Source organism: Ailuropoda melanoleuca, chromosome 14 (genome assembly GCF_002007445.2).
Source record: "Ailuropoda melanoleuca isolate Jingjing chromosome 14, ASM200744v2, whole genome shotgun sequence".
Taxonomy (NCBI): domain Eukaryota; kingdom Metazoa; phylum Chordata; class Mammalia; order Carnivora; family Ursidae; genus Ailuropoda; species Ailuropoda melanoleuca.
The window spans coordinates 69,421,988-69,442,921 of record NC_048231.1 but is presented as its reverse complement, the minus strand read 5'-3'; the positions used below and the strand labels follow the sequence as shown (position 1 = coordinate 69,442,921).

Genomic DNA, 20,934 nt, shown 5'->3' with positions numbered 1-20,934 from the left:
TTTCTGCATGGCAAGGTGTTTTGCTGTGCAATTCACTGGGATAGGGAATTCAGGAGGAAGATATCATGGGGTGTGTGTGTGTGCGTGTTAAGTTCATGACACTAGGTAGAAATGTGTAGTAAGCAGTTGGCTCTTAAAATTTATTCTCAGGAGAGAGGGGTAAACTTCAGATATAATTTCATCACCCTATTTCTTCACTTTTTAAACTCCCCAAAGAACAGATGCTAATTAACTGTACTTTTACCCCTACTCCCTTCTCAACTTACTGTCATGTCAATGCCTTTTAGCTTTTACTTGTGACCTTCATGCTTTTATTTCCAGACTTCCAAAATAGTTTTTCATTCTGCTCCTTCCCCTTTTAATTCTACTTTCTGAAGGCAGTAAGATGATCATGCCATTCCTTGGTTCAAAGACCTCAATGGCTTTCCATTACCTTGAGAACAAAATGCAGAAATATGAAAATTAATCCCATTATAACTAGTACTTTTCCATCTTACATGATACTAAATGCCAGAAAGTTGAAGGGCCTGCTTGTTTAGCGTCATAGTCCTTAACAGTCTTTTCTCCTACTTCATTTTTATTTCCACCTTATTCTTACTCTTTTAAGTACATGTTTTAGTTACTATTTTCAAAAACACTTGAGTGTAAGGGCAGGTACCCTTTCTCTCCCCTTGAGCAGAACTCAGTACTGCCTGACACTGAATGTGTATTGAATGAATTAATGACTAAGCACGTCCTCCACATTTCTTATACTTCCTTGCTTCTGTGCCTTTGTTGACTACTCCTTTCCTGCCCTTATGCCTCTAATCCCATCCTTCAAAACAACTCAGGAGCTCCTTCAACTTTTTCTTTCTAAACAGAATTGAACCCTACTTCCTCTGAGCTCTTATAAGCATCTTGTCTACCTTTATGATTGTTCTGAGCCATGTGTTTTCTGTATATATCAGGCTTTATCACATATGCTTTGTATATTTTTTTGTGTATTCTACAAAACCTAAAAAAAAATGCCTTGCAACAATAACTGTGTTGAAGTGATATATTAACTGGATGATTATAAGGAATATTCAAAGTAAAAGATAGTAGTGGAATGTTAACAAATGGTTAATATTAGAAAAACAATGTGAGGGGCGCCTGGGTGGCACAGCGGTTAAGCGTCTGCCTTCGGCTCAGGGCGTTATCCCGGCGTTATGGGATCGAGCCCCACATCAGGCTCCTCCGCTATGAGCCTGCTTCTTCCTCTCCCACTCCCCCTGCTTGTGTTCTGTCTCTCGCTGGCTGTCTCTATCTCTGTCGAATAAATAAATAAAATCTTAAAAAAAAAAAAAAAGAAAAACAATGTGAAAATTTTATTTTAAAAAAAGTTTCTATTTTTTAGTTGAAAACTTTGCATATATGTAGCCTATTATCAATATATCAGAAATCAACAATCCAAAGTCTGATAAATGTTGCCACTTGAAAAAAATCAGTAAGTCTTTTTATTTTTTGACAGAATATGCTATACAAATTAGTCACGTGGCCATGACTTTAGCTCTCATTTTTGTTCTATCTATAGATGACACGATAAACATAGTGGTAGAGAAAACTTCACATTCTGACATATGGAATTTAAAAAAAAAAAATTGTTTCGCATATTTAGGAACTGTGATTAAACGGTAAGATTGAAGAAATGATTTCAAACCACAGTCTATGGGCTGTATTAGTGAAAGCAAAATAGTCCATATTTGCCGTGACTGTTGCAGGAACCTGAAAACTCATGCTCATTAGGAAAACCAAAACCAGGCCAAAGAAAAAGGTTTTTTTCCTGAGAAAATGGGGCACTGGAGTTATGTAGTTAATGTTTAATACCAGAATAGCATAGCATGCTCACACACAGGGAATTTAACAACAAATTAACTAATGAGAGCATAACATAGGACTCTCCTGTTGTTAGGAGGCCAGTGGCATGCTGATTATGAGTGAATGCCAATTAAGATATGGAAGGGGTATACGTTTTCCCTACATTCTCTAAAGCAACTTCTCTGCTATACACTAGAAAATTAGGGCTCACTAAAAGTTTCAGATAATAACACTAACACATTTCCTTCTGAGCTGATTGCACACCCCATCACACTGATCTTTACAATATCTCATAAGGTTCTGCATTAATATTGTTATTCATTTCTTATAATGATAAAACTCTCCCCTGTGGTTTATATTTGAATAAAGGACCAGAGGCTTGCTTTGTTTTCCATTATAGCAGACAGAAATTTCTTTCCATTGTTGCTGACATTCAGTAATATTTTTATTCCTATTGAAGGTTTTCCCAATTACTCACAGGACTCCTCAGAATTTTTCTCAAGTTTAGTAGTGTCTGAAATCTCAGTTAAACTTTCATTGTAGACCTTACTGTTTTCTGTCCAGTGTGTGGTTTTATTTTAATGTAGCACAAGGGTTGAGCACTGATTAAAACCTTTTTCATAATCATCAATAGCATTCCTAAGATTTTTTTCTGGTATAGTGTCTCTGGTACAGAACAAAGTCGGTGTATACTCTAAAGGTTTTCCCACATTCATCACACCTAGCCTGTCTTCCCCAGAATGGACAGTCTCACGATTAATAAGATCAGAGAGCTGGCTAAAACTTCTGCTGCCCTGAACACACGTGTGGGGATTCTCCGCAGTATGGACTCCCTGGTGTTCGGTAAGTTCAGTGCATATGCTGAAGGCTTTCCCACATGCATCACATCTATGTGGCTTTTCACCAGCATGGATTCTTTGATGGTTAATGAGATCAGAGCGCCGACTAAAGCTTTTGCCACACTGATCACACGAATATGGTTTTTCCCCAGTGTGGATCCTCTGATGTAGGATAAGAGCTGAGCACTGACTAAAAGCCTTTCCACACTCAGGACATTGATATGGTTTTTCCCCAGTGTGGATTCTGTGGTGTTTGATAAGGTCTGAGTTCTGGCTGAAACTTTTGCTGCACCGTGTGCATGGGTATGGTTTTTCTCCAGTGTGAATTCTCTGATGAAGAATAAGGTCAGAACTCTGACTGAAGGCTTTCTCACAATGATCACAATGATAGGGCTTTTCCCCAGAGTGCACTCTCTGATGTTTAGTGAGGTCTGAGCTTTGACTGAAACTTTTATTGCACTGGTTACATGCGTACGGCTTCTCCCCAGTGTGGATTCTTTGATGTTTAACAAGGTCTGAACGACGACTAAAACTTTTAGTACAATCACTGCATGGATAGGGTTTCTCTCCAGTGTGGATTCTCTGATGCAGAATAAGATTTGAGCTCTGACTGAAGGTTTTCCCACACTCCTCACATTCATAGGGCTTCTCACCTGTATGAATTCTATGATGTTTAACAAGGTCTGATCTTCGACTGAACATTTTACTGCACTGGCTACATGGGTAAGGTTTCTCTCCAGTGTGAATTCGCTGATGATTCATGAGATCTGAAAGTCTACTGAAGGTTTTGCTACACTGATTACATGGATAGGGTTTCTCTCCAGTGTGAATTCTCTGATGCAGAATAAGGACTGAGCTCTGATTGAAAGCTTTACCACATTCATTACATTTGTAGGGTTTCTCTCCAGTGTGGATCCTTCGATGTTTAATAAGGTCTGAGTTCTGACTGAAACTTTTGCTACACTGATTACATGGATATGGTTTCTCCCCAGTGTGAATTCTCTGATGGAGAATAAGATCTGAGCTCTGACTGAAGGCTTTTCCACACACATCACATTTATATGGTTTCTCCCCAGTGTGGATTCTTTGATGTTTTATAACATCAGAACTTTGACTAAAATGTTTGTTACACTGGTTACATGTATAAGGCTTCTCTCCAGTATGGATTCTCTGATGCTTAACCAGGTCTGAGCGCTGGCTAAAGCTTTTACTACAATGACTGCACTGATAGGGTTTTTCTCCTGTATGGATTCTCTGATGGATAGTAAGATCAGAACTCTGACTGAAGGCTTTCCCACATTCATCACATTTATAAGGTTTTTCACCAGTGTGGACTCTTTGATGTTTAATAAGGTCTGAGCTCCGACTGAAACTTTTAATGCACCAAGTACAAGGATAGGGTTTCTCCCCAGTATGAATTCTCTGATGCAGAACCAGAGCTGAGCTCACACTAAAGGCCTTTCCACACTTATCACATTCATAGGGTTTCTCCCAATGGTTTCTTCGATGCCTAATAAGGCCTGTACTCCAAGCAAAGCTTTGCCCACATTCATCACAATTATGCTGTCTTCTTTTAAAGAGGTTTTGATCCTTTTCATTTAATTTATCCCCAAATTCACAGATTCCTCTGCATTCAGAATCCTGGAGAACATCATCTCTGGGGTTGCCAGACTCTTCAGGCAATGGTTCAATTTTTGTTGAAATTTCCTCCTCTGAAGTCACCTCTCCAATCTTGGTCTTAGTCTCACCATCTAGAATAATAAAAAATCCAAATGGAATGTATTCTCCATACCGTAAGAAAGTTTGAGGTAAAACAGATCAGTATTTACCTATAAAATACTGTTGCAATATGAGAGTGCTCCAAAACACTGAAAATTATCCTTTGAAAGAGCAATTAGGAAGAATCAATAAGTAATGGATCATAATAACCATTTATCAAAGCAGTTTACCAGATACGTTCTGTCTATGTTTGTCACAGAAGATCTGGGAACACTGAAACCTAGTCACAGTAATTATGAAAGTTTGACTAAATTAAAGCTAATACACAAGCAATTTATTAACATAAGTAAGGTAAGCAATGTGAAAGAGTACTTGAGGTAGAGGGGAGAAGGAGGGAGAGGAGAAAGAGGTAGTGGCAGCCTGGCTGTCAATGGGAGGACAACCAACCAGGCTGATGAGAGGCTACTATTTGGGGAAAGAAAGAAATATCAATGTCCAGGAATGGTAAGGACAGAATCCTGAATTTTCAAAAATAGGTCTATTTAATCTCCCACCTCTTCTGTCCTGATTGTTACAAGAAATGGTTAAGAAAATATGATCTCATTTTAGGAAAAGCCATATTCAGTAACCAGACTTCCTTAGTAAAGTGTGTGAACCAGGAAAAGGTTATGGAGGTGGGATCAGAAATCTCTTCTGAGTTGAGTTTTGAGGAGGCCATTCCAGTGCTTAACAATACTAGATGCCTGTGATGGTAGGGAACATGGGAGCTCCACAGAAATTCTTGACTATTAGCCCACCGTTAAATGGTGTTTACTACAAAAGGCATACTATAGTCAGACTGCAAACGGTCTAGAGAGCTGAAATAATTTCAAGGACAAAAGGAAAAAATCTCATGCCTCCAAGTGGAGGCTTCTTCCCTTTGCCAGAGGCAAGGGCATTGGAAAAAGTAAAGTATATGGGTAAATCTACATGTGAACTGACTGACTTAAGCAATATGAATGTCTTATGGAGTTTACAATATAAAGAGAATAAAATACATGGCAAAGATAGCACAAGAGGAGGTAGGTAAATAGAATCAAAACATTTTAAGATCTTTGAATTGACCTAGAAATAATGCATTAAGATAAACTGTAATGAATCAAATTGTATATGTTGTAATTTCTTAGGGAGCCTTCTTCAACCAGGGCTCCATAAGGGAATAAAACAAAATCATCTGAATGACCATTTTCTTAATTCTCCCCAAAGATGGTACACAGCTAGTACCACAATAGATGTACAGGAGAAAAATTAATACATTAATTACAATGAATGCCTTAGAACACTGGAGCTTAATTTCTCACAGAATCACATCTGGAAAAGGCTGCTATAAGGTAATGATTAAGTGTATAAAAAATAAGCTAATAGAGACAAAAATGGAAAAACAAAAGAAACTGATCATTTAAATTAGGGATTAAAGGAGAAAGAAGAAACAAAGATGGGATTAATAAAAACAAATATGAAGATAGTACATTTAAATCCAAGTATCAACCATGTTATATGTAAATTTTTTAAAAAGATTTTATTTATTTATTTGTCAGAGAGAGAGAGAGAGAGGGCACATGGGGGAGTGGCAGGCAGAGGCAGAAGTAGACTCCCCACTGAACAAGGAGCCCAATGTGGGATTTGATCCCAGGACCCTGGGATCATGACCTGAGCCGAAGGCAGATACTTAACTGACTGAGCCACCCAGGCATCTGTTATATGTAAATTAACTACTCCTATAAAAAGCAAAAGCTAACGTCATACTTAAGGGTTAAACACTGAATGCTTTTCTCCTAGGAACAAGGGAACAAAACAAGGATGCCCTCTCTTACCACTTCCATTCAACACTATACAACCCTCTGTTCAGTATTACTAACCAATGCAACAAGACATGAAAAATAAATGAGAGATACAAATAAGAAAAAAGTCAAATTGTCTTCACTTATAGACCACACAATCATGTATACAGAAAATTCTAAAGTATCTCAAAAAAGTTACTAGATCTTGTACATGAGTCTAGTAGAACGATATACAAAACCCAACTGTATTTCAGTATATTATCCATGAAAAATTAGAGCCTAAAATTAAAAACATTTTTTAATTATGTCAAAAATGAAATATTTAAAAACAAATTCAACAAAATATGTATAATATGTTAATAATGAAAACTACAAAACACTGCTATGAGAAGTTAAAGAAGACCTAATAAACAGAAATATATGCCATCACTTATGGAGAGGAGGATTTAATATTGTTAAGATGGAATTCTTCCCAAACTTCTCTATAGGTTCAATGTAACCCCAATCAAAACCTCAGCAGGCTTTTTCATAGAAATTGACAAACTGATTCTAAACTTTATATAGAAAGGCACAGAAGAGTCTAACCAATTTTGGAAAAGAAGAACAAAATTGGAGAAGTTACACTACCAGATTTTAAGCTTTATTATAAGGCCACAGTAATCAAAGCAGTGTGGGATTGCATAAGGACAGGTGTATCTATTAATGGAATAAGACCAAGTCCATAAATAAATCCAAACATATATGTAAAACTGATTGCCAACAAAGTTGCCAAGACAATCAATGGTGAAAGGACAGTCTTTTTTCAACAAAGTGTTAGAACTCAATATAACAATAACACAAATTAACCCTCTTTCCTTATGCTATACACAAAAATTAACTAGAAATGTAATATAAACCTAAACATAAAAACAAAACTATAAAACTTCTAGAAGAAAGCAAAACACAGATGACAAAAGCTAACGCACGGAACTGTGAGAAAATAAATTGTTGTTTAAGCCACCCAATCTGTGATACTTTGTTATGGCAGCCCTAGCACACAAATGGAGCATGTTTTTGAACTGTATACATTTATGGAATCATATCACATGTATTCTATGATTTGCTTTTTTTTTTTTTTGCTCAACATCATGTTTGGAAAATTCATCCATATTCATGTGTATAACTGCAGGCTATTCATGTTCACCACCATAGTGTGACATATACCACAATTTATTTACCCATTCTCCTTCAATGGACAATAACATTTTGTTATTTCAAACAATATTGATATGAACCTGTTGGTACATTTATCTTTATGCATATATCCAAGTGCTTCTCCAGGTTACATAAACTTAGGACCAGAATTGTTGGGTCTTATTGTTGAGTGTAGGAGTTCACACTGCTCTATACGCTAACCAATATTAAGTCCATTCTCTTTTTAACCCACTGCAATCAGGCTTTTATCTCCTTAACTCCATCAAAACTGCACTTATCAGAATCCCTAATAAGCTCTATCTTGACAAATCCAATGGCCAGTTCTCAATCTTATTCTGTATTTATCTGATATAGTTGATTATTCTCTTCTTAAAACATTTGTTTTCTTCTCGCTAACTTATCTTTCTCCTATTCTCCATAAAGCAAAGTGAACTTTTTAAAAAAATACTTTATGTATTCATTTGTGAGAGAGAGAGAGAGAAAGGAGGGCAGGCAGAAGGAGAAGCAGGCTCCCTGTTGAACAAGGAGCCTGGCGCAGGACTTGATCCCAGGACCCTGGAATCATGACCTGGGCCAAAGGCAGAAGCTTAACTAACTGAGCCACCCAGGGATCCCCAGCGTGATCTTTATATGTTATTATCATGCATAAAATGCTCCAGTGGTTTCCTATTACACTGGGAATGAATTCCATGTCCTTACTATGGCTCAGAATGTTCCATCCAGTCCTTTCTCTTTCTGCTCTCATTTCATTCCACCACCATGGCTATTTCCTGTCTATCCCAGACTGACTCTGTTCCTGCTACATTAAAGGGCCTCTGGCATTTGCTATTCCCTCTGCCTAAAACACTCTTCTCTCAGATAGTTGTATGGCTTGTTTTCTCACTTCCCTTATATCTCTAACCAACAGTTACCACCTGAGAAAAGCACAATACTTGGTGAGCCCTGCATTTTTGAGACAACAGATACCACAGTCGAATGTGCTAAAAAGACCAATATTAGTAACTTGTAAGGTTGTTATTTTTGAGTGACACTCAAAATTTAAAAAAAGGCTTTGCAGAGGTCCAGGTTGTAATGCAGGCTGTCCTGTCACATGACTTTATTAACCAGGATAACCAATGGTAAGAAGTGTCTGCAGCAGTCAGGGATGCTGTATTAAGACTCTTGCAAGCCTCCAGAAGAGAACTACAGTAGAGTAAGGCCATGCTCTCTTCTGCCAACAATTTTCTAAGTGAAAAACAGACCCTGGCTTGCTCTTGGGCACTAACAGAGACTTAATGCTTGACCACAGAGCACCAAAAGACTATTATAAGCTGACCATTGTGAGCCAGCTACTTGATCCATCAAATCATGAAACTGGACATACAAACCAGCATTCCACTATAAAGGCAAGTATGGAAGACAAATAAACTCCATGTGCTAGTGATGTGGGTTGCCATTAATACCTTTTCCTATTGCTCCACTAATCCCCTCCCCATTAGCTGACGTTCACGGCCTAATGGGAATTTCCTCTTACCAATTAACAGAGGAGGAAAAAGTACAGAATTGATTATAGGTGGGTCTGCTCAGTGTGTGGACACTAGCAGAAAACCAATCTTTTACTTATACCCTGACTCTGAGGTGACCTGAAACATACTGGTAAAGGCAAATCCTCCCAGGAGGCAGAATTTCAGGTATACACCTGGCTGTTCACTGCCATGGAAGGCAACAGAGCCTAAGATACACATCTATATTGAATCATGGATAATGACTAATGGGTTACCTGATCAGTTAGGTATCCCAAAGAACAAGCTTGGAAGACTAGAAATAAGGATTCTAGGAGAAATTGATGAGGACAGACCTCCTAGAATGGGCAAAGAATGAATATATTTATGTCCTGTGTGAATACTCACCAAAGGGAATCCACTGTAAAGAAGCCTCTCAATCAGATGGACATTGTGATCCATCTTATGAATGTCAATCAGCCTTTTTACTAATGCTTGCCCAATGGATTCATGTACAAAGTGGTCATGGCAACAGGAATGGAGGAGATGCATGGGCTCAACAATATGTGTGTCTGCTTATCAAGGCTGATACGCCTATCATCACAGCTATGTACCCAAGCAGCCAACTGCTGGGACCAACACTGAGCCCCTAATATGGTACCATTCTTTGGAGAGGAACTATCCCGCAACTACAGGGTAGACTCATTATACTTGGCCCCTTCTATCATAAGGAGGGCAACCATTTGTTTTCAAAGGACTAAATATATAGTCCAAATACAAATGTGCATTGACCTAAGAGAATGCTGTATTTATTACCATGGTAATTCTATACAATAATGCCTCCAAAGGAGTAGTTTTACAGTGAAGGAAGTATAGCAATAAGCTCACACACATGTAATTCATGGGTCTTAACACATGTCCCATCACCCAGAAGTAAGTGGATTTCAATAATAGTGGAATGATTTACTGAAGGTCCAGTTACAGTACCAGCCAGGAAACAACACCCTAAGTTGGGGTGCTGTCCTACAAGATGCAACAAATGCCTTAAACCAGAAGACAATAAACAGTGCTGTCTTCTCTATGGTCAGAATACGTGGTTATAGAAGCCAAGGGTAGGGGAATAGTAATAATGTCTCTTTTTACTATATAACGAATAATCCACTTATATTATGGATTGTATTATAATTATATTCTTTTTTTTTTAAAGATTTTATTTATTTATTCGACAGAGATAGAGACAGCCAGCGAGAGAGGGGACAGAAGCAGGGGGAGTGGGAGAGGAAGAAGCAGGCTCATAGCGGAGGAGCCTGATGTGGGGCTCGATCCCATAACACCGGGATCACGCCCTGAGCCGAAGGCAGACGCTTAACCACTGTGCCACCCAGGCGCCCCTAATTATATTCTTAAAGATTTATTTGAGAGAGAGAAAGAGAGACAGTGTGTGCACACACGTGGGCAGCGGGAGAGGGAAAGAATCTCTAGCAGATTCCCCACTGAGCAGGGAGCCTGATGCAGGGCTCGACCCCAGGACCCTGAGATCACAACCTGAGCTGATCAAGAGTCGGATGCTTAACTGACTGAGCCACCCAGGTGCCCCTATATTATTTTTAATTCCTATCCCCATAATTTTGGGCTTGGTGGGTTTGGCGTTCTGATTCTCAAAGAAGAAATACTTCTACGATGGAACAAAGTCATGATTTTGTTAAATCTGAAGCTGAGACTGTCTTCTGGACATTTTGGGTTCCTCACGCTGCTGAACCAGCAGGCAGAGAAAAGGCTGCTCTACTGGCTAGGATGACTGATACCAATTGCTACTGGGGAACTGGCTGCTGCATAATAAGGGCAAGGAACAACGGGTGTAGAACTCAGACGATTCAATGCGGGTGCTTCCTAGTTCTCTCATGTCTACAGGCCCAGTCAATGGTACACTGAAATAACATGGAAGAGACAAGATCATCAAGGACTCAGATTGTCCAGGAAAAATGGTTTATGTTACTAAACTAGGTAAAGAATTCTACCACTGAGATTCTGGCAGAGGGTAGAGGCAATACGGAGTGGGTGATGGAAGAAGATATAGTTATGATTATCGGTTTTGGCTTTTGAATAGCCAAACTGTAGAAGTGATTTTAAGTTAATTATACGTTTTCCGCTTTTACCTCACTACCTTATATGAAGAGCACCAGCAGCAGTGAGGTTTTATGTTTCAAGTGGCAGTATAATTTAATTACAAGTCAACCCGCAAAGATATGGTATCTTAAGATATTGTTTTTCTGCTACACTGGGAACATGATAAACCAAACAAAGGACAAAAGTAAATATTATAGGTTAAAAGGGGTGGACTGTAATGGGATATTCTCCTTTTGCCCCTCTAGCTCCACTGTTCACATTGCTCTGTGCTCCAAGAGGTTGATACTAGCTTATGGGCTACAGCACTTGGGATTCCTTGTCCTCTGGCTTGCAATTAGATTTGGCCCAAAGCAGGAAGAGAACTGTAGAGTGACCAACTATCCTGGTTTGTCCAAAACAGATGGGGTTCTTGGGATATAGGACTTTCAGGGCTAAATCCCAGGGAAACCGGGATGAGTTCTTCACTCTACATCCTGACTTCCTTCTTGCTGGGCCAGGAGTTGGGAGTAATTGTGTTTCTTTTAGCAAAGGCCATGGCTCCTACTGGGCAGCTTTACCCTGCAGCTATACTCTCCAGGATCTGGTAATCAGTCTCTCCCTTTGTAACACTAGGTCTAAAGGTAATAACTGCTTCTTACAATTTTTTTTGTCCCAAAGCTGTACTCTATCCCTTATTAATTTCTGTAATCCTGCCCATCTTCTTCATGAAATTCTGAATTACCCAATTTGAATGAACCATCTGCTTCCTGCTAGAATCCTGACTGATGTATCCTGGTTTATTTTCTTCGTAACGATTAACACTATCTGATACTCTACCATATATTTACTTATTTCCTGTTTCCCGCACCAGAATGTAAGCTCCTTGAGAGCAAAGGCTTATCTGTTCAGTTCACTGCTAAATGCCCAACATTTAATACAGTGCCCAGCACAGAGTAACCCCTCAATAACTAACCATATTATATGGTCAGCAATAATTAATAAGCTATAATCTGATTAATAAACATTCATCAACAATAAGTATTTGTTGAATAGTTGATGATATTATTTGAAGGACACATTAATGTTAGTAGTGACTATCTCTAGATGATGGAGTTGCAGGTTATTTAAATTCCCTGTTTTGTGTCTTTCTATAATTTATAAATGTACTTTAGTATAATTAGATTACTCTATAGTAAAAAAATGTTCTTTCACACACTCTAAGAGACACAAAAACATGCAATATGTATATTAATTTATATAAAGCTGCAAGAAAGAGGCCCAGTTCTGCAGTAATTCTCAGGAAAAATGAGAGCTAGATGCCTTAGAATAAATTCTTAAGGAAAGACAAGTTCTAAATACAGAAGAGAGAAACAAAATAAAGATACTTCAAAACTATAAAAAGTAGAAGATCTAGAGTAAAAGAAAATGACAATATAAGGTGAATTTCACAGGCAAAACAGCAGCAATGGGAGGACCAAAATCAGAAAACAGAAAAATATCATGTGGAAATGAGACCCTGCAGAACACCTGAACAAGGGTGGGATTAAAATTATCTTACTAAAAGTAACAGTGGCTACCATTTATAAAGAATTTACTAACAGCCCGGTCTGTGTGCAGAGCTTTATATACTGGAATATCATTAGTGCTTGTGGTGTTTGTTATAGTAGTAACGAACCCCAACAAATCCTATCTCCAAATACCTACATCCTTGTGTGACTCTGGAACTGGTCATGTGATTTATTTTGGTCAATATAACACAAACATAGGTTAGAAAAGTGCTTATGCAACCCAAGGCCTGCCCGCTTTCTGTGTGGGAAGCTGGCTGCCCTGGACAAAAGTCTGGGCTAGCCTGCTGCAGGTGGGTGATCCAAGCCATAGCCACACTAACAGCCAGCCATATGTGACTGATACTCAGACCCTGGCCCTAGTTGAGCCCCTAGATGACTGCATGAGCGATCCCAGACAAAACCAGGAGAAAAAACTGCCTGCAGAACCCAGCCCAAGTTGAGGACCTACAGAACCGTAAGAAAATAACATGGTTTAAAAATGTCTGATGTTGGGGCACCTGGGTAGCTCAGTTGGTTAAGTGTCTGCCTTTGGGTCAGGTCATGATTCCGGGGTCCTGGGATCCAGTCCCACAACGGGCTCCTTGCTTGGCAGGGAGCCTGCTTCTCCCTCTCCTCCCCGCTCATGCTCTCTCTTGCTACTTCTGTCTCTCTCTCAAATAAATAAATAAAATCTTTAAAAAAAATGTCTGATGTTTTAGGTCACTAAATTTTGAGGTCCTTTATTATGGAGTAATAGTCACAATCCTCAAAATAACCCCCAAGGTATTAGTTACTATAAACTTATAAAATGAAGAAACAGAATAATTAAAAAAAAAAAACACCAAAAAAACACCACAAGTAATTTATTTGAAGCTAGTACATGACAAAGGTAGTATTTGAAATCAGGGTGTCAGACTCCAAAACTTTTAACTATGCCCCTACAATACTTGAAAAGATGTTGCAGGTAAAATATCAAACACTGACCGACTGGTGATAAGGTGATGATAATGGGAAAAATGGATAACTGGGGACTTAAGGAGAGGGGGGAACTCCATGAGAATTTGATGGCCAGAATTCACAATAAAGCTATGTGACTGTGCTTGCAGCGTTCAAGCGATGGTACTGCCTAACATAGTGAGGGTAGGCGACGAAGAATACCAATAGCACTGAAGACACTAACATAGTACCAGTAACAACACTCCCCACCACCTGAGCCCCCTAAGAAAGATATAATACACTGCTTCTCACCTGACAGAAGGTGGTGTTCTTGAGATTCATAACTGAAGTGGGTCTCCATGGGCTGTAACTGGACACTTGGCACCTCGGGGAGCAACTGGAGAATTACCATTTCCTTAGTAAGCTTTTCTTGTCCACATAGGAGTCAGAAACCTGGAGGCAACGAGGCACCACTGGGCTTGGAAAGGAATCATTGTGGAGACTGGAGATAGAATTTCTGAGACTAGACCACCAGAAACATCCTCTAGATATAAAAGAAGTGAAGGAGAAAACAAAATCTCATTTAATTTCCAAGAGGTTTTCTCCCAGGATTTATTAAGCTTCCTCCCTCGTGATGAAGATCAGAGATTAACCCTTTTGGACATATATTCTCCATTTCAAGGCCAGAGACCTTCAAACATAATTGGGGGTGAATGCTACTGAAATAAGGACGTAACTGGAAAGATACGGCACGAGAGGGCATTATAAAATTTTCTTTCAGCGGTTAACGCTGTATTCGCTGCCTTTCCTGTACCAAACCGACACTACCGGTCACCATCATTACCTTTCTTTCCCTCCTTCCCTTCTTCCAGCACTCGCATATTCAGGCTGCTCTTTCCCGGCACGCTCTGCTGATCTGCGTGGATGCATCCCCCTTCCTGATTCCACATGCCCCCAAAGTTTTTGGTGTTCATTCAGTTGAACCCAAGGCTGCGCAGGCTCTGACCGGGTACCCAAAGCACTCGAGGCCAAGGACCCACCGTGCCCAGGAGCAGCGCCTGGAGGCGATCCGGGCGGCCGGGACTCTCCGTGGACTCAAGAAACCCCACAGGGTTACCTGGCGGCGCCGCAAGGCAGCTCAGGAGGCGAGATCACCCGAGTACCCGGGGCTCCCGTGACCTGACATCACCCATACCTCGACGTGTCCACTAGGTCGCTGTCAAGCCTCACACGCAGCGAAACCGCCATCGCCGCGTCCGCTCTAGCAAGCTGGGAGGATTGCTCAGCTCTATGGCGCGGGGGGCGCCCCCACGGGCGCAGGCGCGAGGGAGGGGTGGCGGCGGGTTGGGGGAGGGTTGCGGAGATTTAACCCCTGAACCTCCGCGTAGCTGACGCAGCCCAGTTGGAGCGAGCGACCTGGTCAGCCAGCGACAGGTCCCTTGCTGCCCTACCTGCCAGTTCTTGACATGAATGTCGAAGCATCTTTCAGGAAAGCTCTCTGGGGCAGGGTAGGTTTTCTGACTACATAATTAGTTCTTTCTTATTATCTCTCTCTTTAAATCCCCCCTCCACCTCCTCTTCTTATTCGCTGGTGTGCTTCCATTCTAACTTTCTTCCTGTTCTCTCTGGTTTTTTCACCCAGAGTAGTGGTGTGCCTCCAAATCACCTGGACGCCTTGTTAAAATACTTTTTACCGGGCCCCACCCCTAGAGTTTACCGCGCAGTGGGTCTGGGGCAGGAGCTCAGGTTCACAGGTACTGCTGCTGTTGGTTCTGGGACCACACTTTTGAGAACCATTGCCCTACAAATAAGTAATGCTCAGCAGTTAATTCCTGAGCTGCCCGGAAGCTGGATTTTGATGTACTTTGCCATCAAGGAAGGCCACAGGGGTCTGTTTCTGAACAATTTGCTTAAGAGGAAATTTTAAAAAATATATGTGCAGACAAATGAAAATGAAAACACAACAGCCCAAACATCTTTGGGATGCAGCAAAAGCTGTTCTAAGAGGGAGGTTTGTAGCAATACCAGTCTACTTCAAGAAGCAAGAAAAATCTCAAATAAACCAACTAAAACTTACACCTAAAGGAGCTAAAAAAGAAAAACAAACAAAACTCAAAACCAGTAGAAGGAAGGAGATTAATAAAGACAAGATCAGAAATAAACAAAATAGAAACTAAACAATTGGCTTGCCAGTACAATCCTCATTGTAGCTAAAGGATCAAGGTGAGAAGAAGGACCTGAAATCTGGGGGAGCAGGGCGCACATTGGGGTAGGAAAGGATGTTGTTGTGTCCTTGGAAATATCTTGGCAAGTATGGGTGGAGTTAGGAGAAGGATTGAGACATATGAGATGCTGGGAAGAGGTTACAGGTTTGAAAAAGTGGTGGCTGGCTGAAATGATGGTTGACGTAGAAGCAGAGGGCTTTCTGTCCCAGCCCAAGACCCTCTTCTGATGTATAGACTCTTGGAATGTAGGAATGAGACTCCGATATCCCTGTAAAGAACTTTCTTGGGTCAGCCTCCCCAGGATGGAGTGGAGATACTTTAGAACAAAAACAAAAACAAAACAGCTTCACTGTGATAGAACAGACATACAATAATCAGCAAATATTTAGAGTATATAATTTGATAAGTTTCATTATATGTATACAGTTGTGAAACCATCACCACAATCAAAATAATGAACACATCCAGCCAGCTCAGAAGTTTTCTTCTACCCTTTGTATCTCCTCCCTCTCTTCCCACAGCTCCCAACCACTGTTCTGCTTTGTGTTACTATAGATTGGTTTGCATGCTTTAGAGATTTATTTAAGTCGAATCATACAGAATGCATTCTTTTTTTTGGTCAGACTTCTTTCCCTGAGCATTATTATTTTGAGATTTATCTATATCACTGTTGTGTATCAGTAGTCCATTGCTTTTTCTGCCAAATAATATTCCATTAGCTATATATGTGTCACAATTTGTTTATCCACTCACAAATTGAGGGGAATTTGGGTTATTTCCAGTTTTTTACTATTACAAATAAAGCTGCTATGAACGTGGCTGTCCAAGACTTTATATGGACATGTACTTTTTTCTCTTTCATGATAGTTGTAGGTCTAACATTTTGAGAAACTGCTGGCTGCTCTGTTTGTCAGAGTGGCTGAACCATTTTGCATTCCCAGCAGCAGCATATGAGAACGCCGTCGTTGATGTACTACTTTAAACAGCTGTTCAGTAGAAAAGAATAAGAAATTTAACCAAAGATTAATTCTTAAGCACAAAGGTGAGGGTTTTGTTAACTTTTTACCTGGAAGTGATGATGTGAATATAGTTTTCTGAGTGTTTAACCGAGGAAATCAAACTGTTTTTTTCAGATTGTGCTAGATTTGTTGCTTTGTGGAGTCTTACCAAAGATGTTACATTCTGAGGCTGAGAAGCCAGCTTGGAATCTAACGGTTTGATCAATTGCTTGAAACAACCCCAGACCCAACTGTGGCCCACACCAGCTGACACTAAACAAGTTCCTCTCAGTAAGGTAAAAGGAGTTCAAAGGTTTCTGGAGAGATCAGGAGTGGTAATACAGGCCTGGGAAAGTATATGAGAGTCTCAAGAATGAAACTGATAGGTCACCCACCAATATTCTACCTGATTTCCATTTCCTATTCCATTTCCTCTTGGGGGAAACTAGGCCAAACTAACATATGTCTGATTTAGGCATAGATTCTAGAGCAGTGGTTCTTTTTTTTTTCCCCCCCTTAAATATTTTTATTTATTTACGAGAGAGAGAGAGAGAGCACAAGCAGGGAGAGTGGCAGGCAGAGGGAGAAGCAGGCTCCCCGCTGAGCAGGGAGCCCCATGTGGGGCTTGATCCCAGGACCCCAGGATCATGACCTGAGCCAAAGGCAGACTCTTAACCAACTGAGCCACCCAGGTGCCCCTAGAGCAGTGGTTCTTTATCTTTGGATAATATAACTATTTTGAGAATATGATACAAACTACAGTCCTCTTCCTCAGAAAGTTGGATATAAAGACTTTCATGTGAACTTTTGCTTATCATGTATTATATTGTATTCAAAATTAATTTCCTTTCATAGTTAGACTATATAATCAGTCTTCACAAAGAATGAATTTCAATCTAAAGATCAATCCCCAGGTCCAGGTGAAAAAGGGAAATAAATCCAAACTGTGAAGCTAAATGTAAAATTTAACATTCCTTTGGATAAAATAAATATTAACAAGTAGGCTGCTGCTGTTTGATTTTTGAATGGTACATCTAAATTACAGACAATCCAGCATCTTTGAAATATTAATATGCATATCCAATTGACTGTGACTTTTTAAAAACAGAATAGGTGCAGGGGCACCTGGGTGGCTCAGTTCATTAAGCTGCTGCCTTCGGCTCAGGTCATGATCCTGGAGTCCTGGGATCTGCCCTTATCACCGCTTGTGTTTTTTCTCTCTCTCAAATAAATAAATAAAATCTTAAAAAAAAAAAGAACAAGTGCTGAAAACTGAGATTCAGAAAGCAAAATAATGGCCAATATTATCAGTTTCTAAGGTTCACTTTGACAGAGATGAAGAGGCTTGTATTCAAAGCACCCAAATTCCCAAAGACCTCTAGAGTTGAATTCAAATCAGATCATTTCTTTTATTTTCAATCAGTGAGGTCATTGGCATCAGTTTGAAAAGTCTTCAACTTCAAAACCAAGTCACAGCAGTTTAAACAACTCTTAGTCTGTACTTAACACATTGTTGTGGGTTGAATTGTGTTCCTCCCAAAAGATATGTTCAAGTCCTAACCTGTGGTACCTGTAAATGTGACTTTATTTGGAAATAGGATCTTTGCAGATGTAATCATGTTAAGATGAGATCATACCAGATTAAGGTGGGCCCTCACCCAACAACTGGTGTCTTTATAAGAAGAGGTAAATTCAGACACAAAGGAGACTCAGAGGAGAGGACACCATGTGAATGTGGAGGCTGTCATTAAAGTGATACATTTAGAAGGCAAAGAACACCAAGGATTGCCAGCAGTTACCGGAAGTTAGGAGACAGGCATGAACCTCAGGGCCTTCAGAAAGAGCATAGTTCTGCCAGCCCCTTGATTTTGGATTTGTAACCTCCAAACTGTGAGAGAATACATGTCTGTTGTATTAAGCCACTCTGTGGTACCAGAAGTAAGGTGCTGATTTGACAAATACCTAAAATTGCTGATGTGGCTTTGGAGTTGAGTAATGAGTAGAATTTGGAAGGGTTTCATGATAGAAAATACCTAGGTTGCCTTGAAGAGGTTGTTGGTAAAAATATGGATATTAAAGGTGACTCTAGCAAGGGCTTGGAAGAAAGTGAAATGGACAGTAGAGAATTTTTCTGTCATCTTAAAGAATACATATATTATCATGAACAGAATTTTTCTAGAATTTTCCATTAAATATACCAGTGTGGTATCAGACAGAAATGAAAAAAACATTATTGGAAGCTGGAGAAAAGGTGATACTTGTTGTAAAGTAGCAAAAAGTTGGCTGAATCATGTTCTGCTGTTGGGTGGAAAATAGAACTTGTAAGTGATGAACTTGGATATTTAGCTGAGGAGCTTTCCAAGCAAAGTTTGAAAAATGTGGTCTGGTTTTTCCTTGCTGATTATAGTAAAATGTGAGAGGAAAGAGATAAATTGAGGAAGGAACGATTAAGCAAAAAGGAATCAGTACGTGATGATTTGGAAAATTTCTTAGGCTATCCTTGCACTGCAGACAAGGCCATCAATGTAGATGGACAACCTTTTGGTGAAGAGATTGGGTGTGTGACTCATGCATCCAACCATCTCAACAGAAACCAGAAATAGAAATGGGGTGGTCCAGGAAGGATCTGAGAAGAGCCCCTGCATATAATTGTGTGTATCCCCTTGAGAGCCACAGACAACCAACATGGTTCTTGAGAATGTTATATCACCAGAAACACTGCCAGCATGGACTGAATTGGACAGATACAGGACAAAATGAAGGAAGCTTGCTAGATTTCTGGGAATCTGCATGCAGGAAATGGGGTACCCAGTAGGCGGGTCCACTTCTGAGGGCTGAGAGACCAGGGCCACCTTAGCTGAGAGGGGCTGATGGAGCTTCCATTGTCCCAAGGGACATATTGAGCCACAGAGTAATTTGGGAATTCCACAAATATTTGGAAGTTAAACAGCTCATATCTGAATAACCTATGGTTCAAAGAAGAAATCACAAAGGAAATTAGAATATATTTTAAACTGAATGAAAATGAAATGCAACACATACAATTTTATGGGATGCAACCAAAGTGGAGCTTAGAGGAAAATTTATAGCTTTAAAATGCCTATATTAGAAAAGAAAATCTCTTATCAATAACCTAAGTTTCCACCTTAAGAAGCCTGAAAATGGGCAGCAAACTTAAAAACAAAAAAGCAGAAGGAAAGGAGTAATAATGATTAGAGTAGTAATTAATGAAATAGAAAACAGAAAAACAAATAAATATCCCTGAAATGAAAATTTTGTTCTTTGAAAATATGAACAAAAATCGACAAACCTTTAATAGACTGACCAAGAAAAAAATAGAGATTAACAAAAGCAGAGATGAGGGGACATCACTACCAACTCTATAATAATTTAAAAGAATATAAGGGAATACTATGAATAACTTCATGCCAACATACACAACGTAAGTGTCATGGACAAATTATTTGAAATATACAGATGACTAAAAGTGACTGTGGGATGCCTGGGTGTCTCAGTCGGTTTTAACCGTTTGCCTTTGGCTCAGGTCATGATCCCAGGGTTCTGGGATTGAGTCCCGCATTGGGCTCCTTGCTCAGTGGGGAGCCTGCTTCTCCCTCTGCTTGCTGCTCCCTCTGCTTGTGCTCTCTGTCCCTGACAAATAAATAAATAAATAAATAAGTAAATAAAATCTTAAAAAAAATAAAAGTGACTGAAAAAGAAATAGAAAATGTGAATAAATCTATGAAAAGTAAAGAAGTTGAATTAGTAATGAAAATTTTTCTTTTTTTTTTTTTTAAGATTTTATTTATTTATTTGACAGAGACAGCCAGCAAGAGAGGGAACACAAGCAGGGGGAGTGGGAGAGGAAGAAGCAGGCTCCCAGCGAAGGGGCCTGATGTGGGGCTCNGGTCACGATCCCAGAGCGCTGGGATCACGCCCTGAGCCGAAGGCAGACGCTTAACGACTGCACCACCCAGGCGCCCCCAAAATTGGGCCAAATCTTAACAGATATTTCACCAAAAAAGATACACACATAGCACATAAACATATGAAAAGATGCTCCACATCATATATTATGAGGGAAAAGCAAATTAAAATGAGATANAGTAATGAAAAATTTTCTAATATAGAAAAGCACAGGCCCAGGGGCACCTGGGTGGCACAGCAGTTAAGCGTCTGCCTTCGGCTCAGGGCGTGATCCCAGCGTTGTGGGATCGAGCCCCACATCAGGCT

The 20,934-nt window shown here is 39.9% G+C and overlaps 1 protein-coding gene and 1 long non-coding RNA gene across 5 annotated transcripts; one reads left to right on the top strand and one right to left on the bottom strand.

Annotated features, from left to right (window-relative positions):
• Positions 1-1,316: 1,316 nt before the first annotated feature.
• Positions 1,317-14,788, bottom strand: LOC105236903 (zinc finger protein 271). Of its 4 annotated transcripts, none has more exons than XM_011222877.3 (3): positions 14,674-14,788; positions 13,791-14,022; positions 1,317-4,426 (listed from the first exon to the last, which is right to left on the bottom strand). In XM_011222877.3, the coding sequence occupies exons 2-3, from the start codon at positions 13,888-13,890 to the stop codon at positions 2,415-2,417; spliced, it is 2,112 nt and encodes a 703-aa protein (XP_011221179.1). In that variant the 5' UTR covers positions 13,891-14,022; positions 14,674-14,788; the 3' UTR covers positions 1,317-2,414. The 4 variants fall into 4 exon arrangements, with proteins under 4 accessions (XP_011221179.1, XP_034499050.1, XP_019653486.1 ...); XM_034643159.1 differs by having other exon boundaries at positions 14,596-14,773; XM_019797927.2 differs by lacking the exon at positions 14,674-14,788 and adding an exon at positions 14,519-14,667.
• A 70-nt stretch (positions 14,789-14,858) lies between these two features.
• LOC117796107 lies at positions 14,859-17,223 on the top strand. The gene is made up of 3 exons (XR_004620473.1): positions 14,859-14,986; positions 16,571-16,745; positions 16,837-17,223. It is a non-coding gene; the product is annotated as an uncharacterized LOC117796107 (long non-coding RNA).
• Positions 17,224-20,934: the final 3,711 nt, after the last annotated feature.

Excerpts from the sequence above, each read along its gene's own strand:
- LOC105236903 (XM_011222877.3), bottom strand. The coding sequence starts at position 13,890 with ATGGTAATTCTCCAGTTGCTCCCCGAGGTGCCAAGTGTCCAGTTACAG. Across the intron at positions 4,427-13,790 it reads AGAACACCACCTTCTGTCAG|ATGGTGAGACTAAGACCAAG; the intron begins GTGAGAAGCAGT and ends TTATTATTCTAG.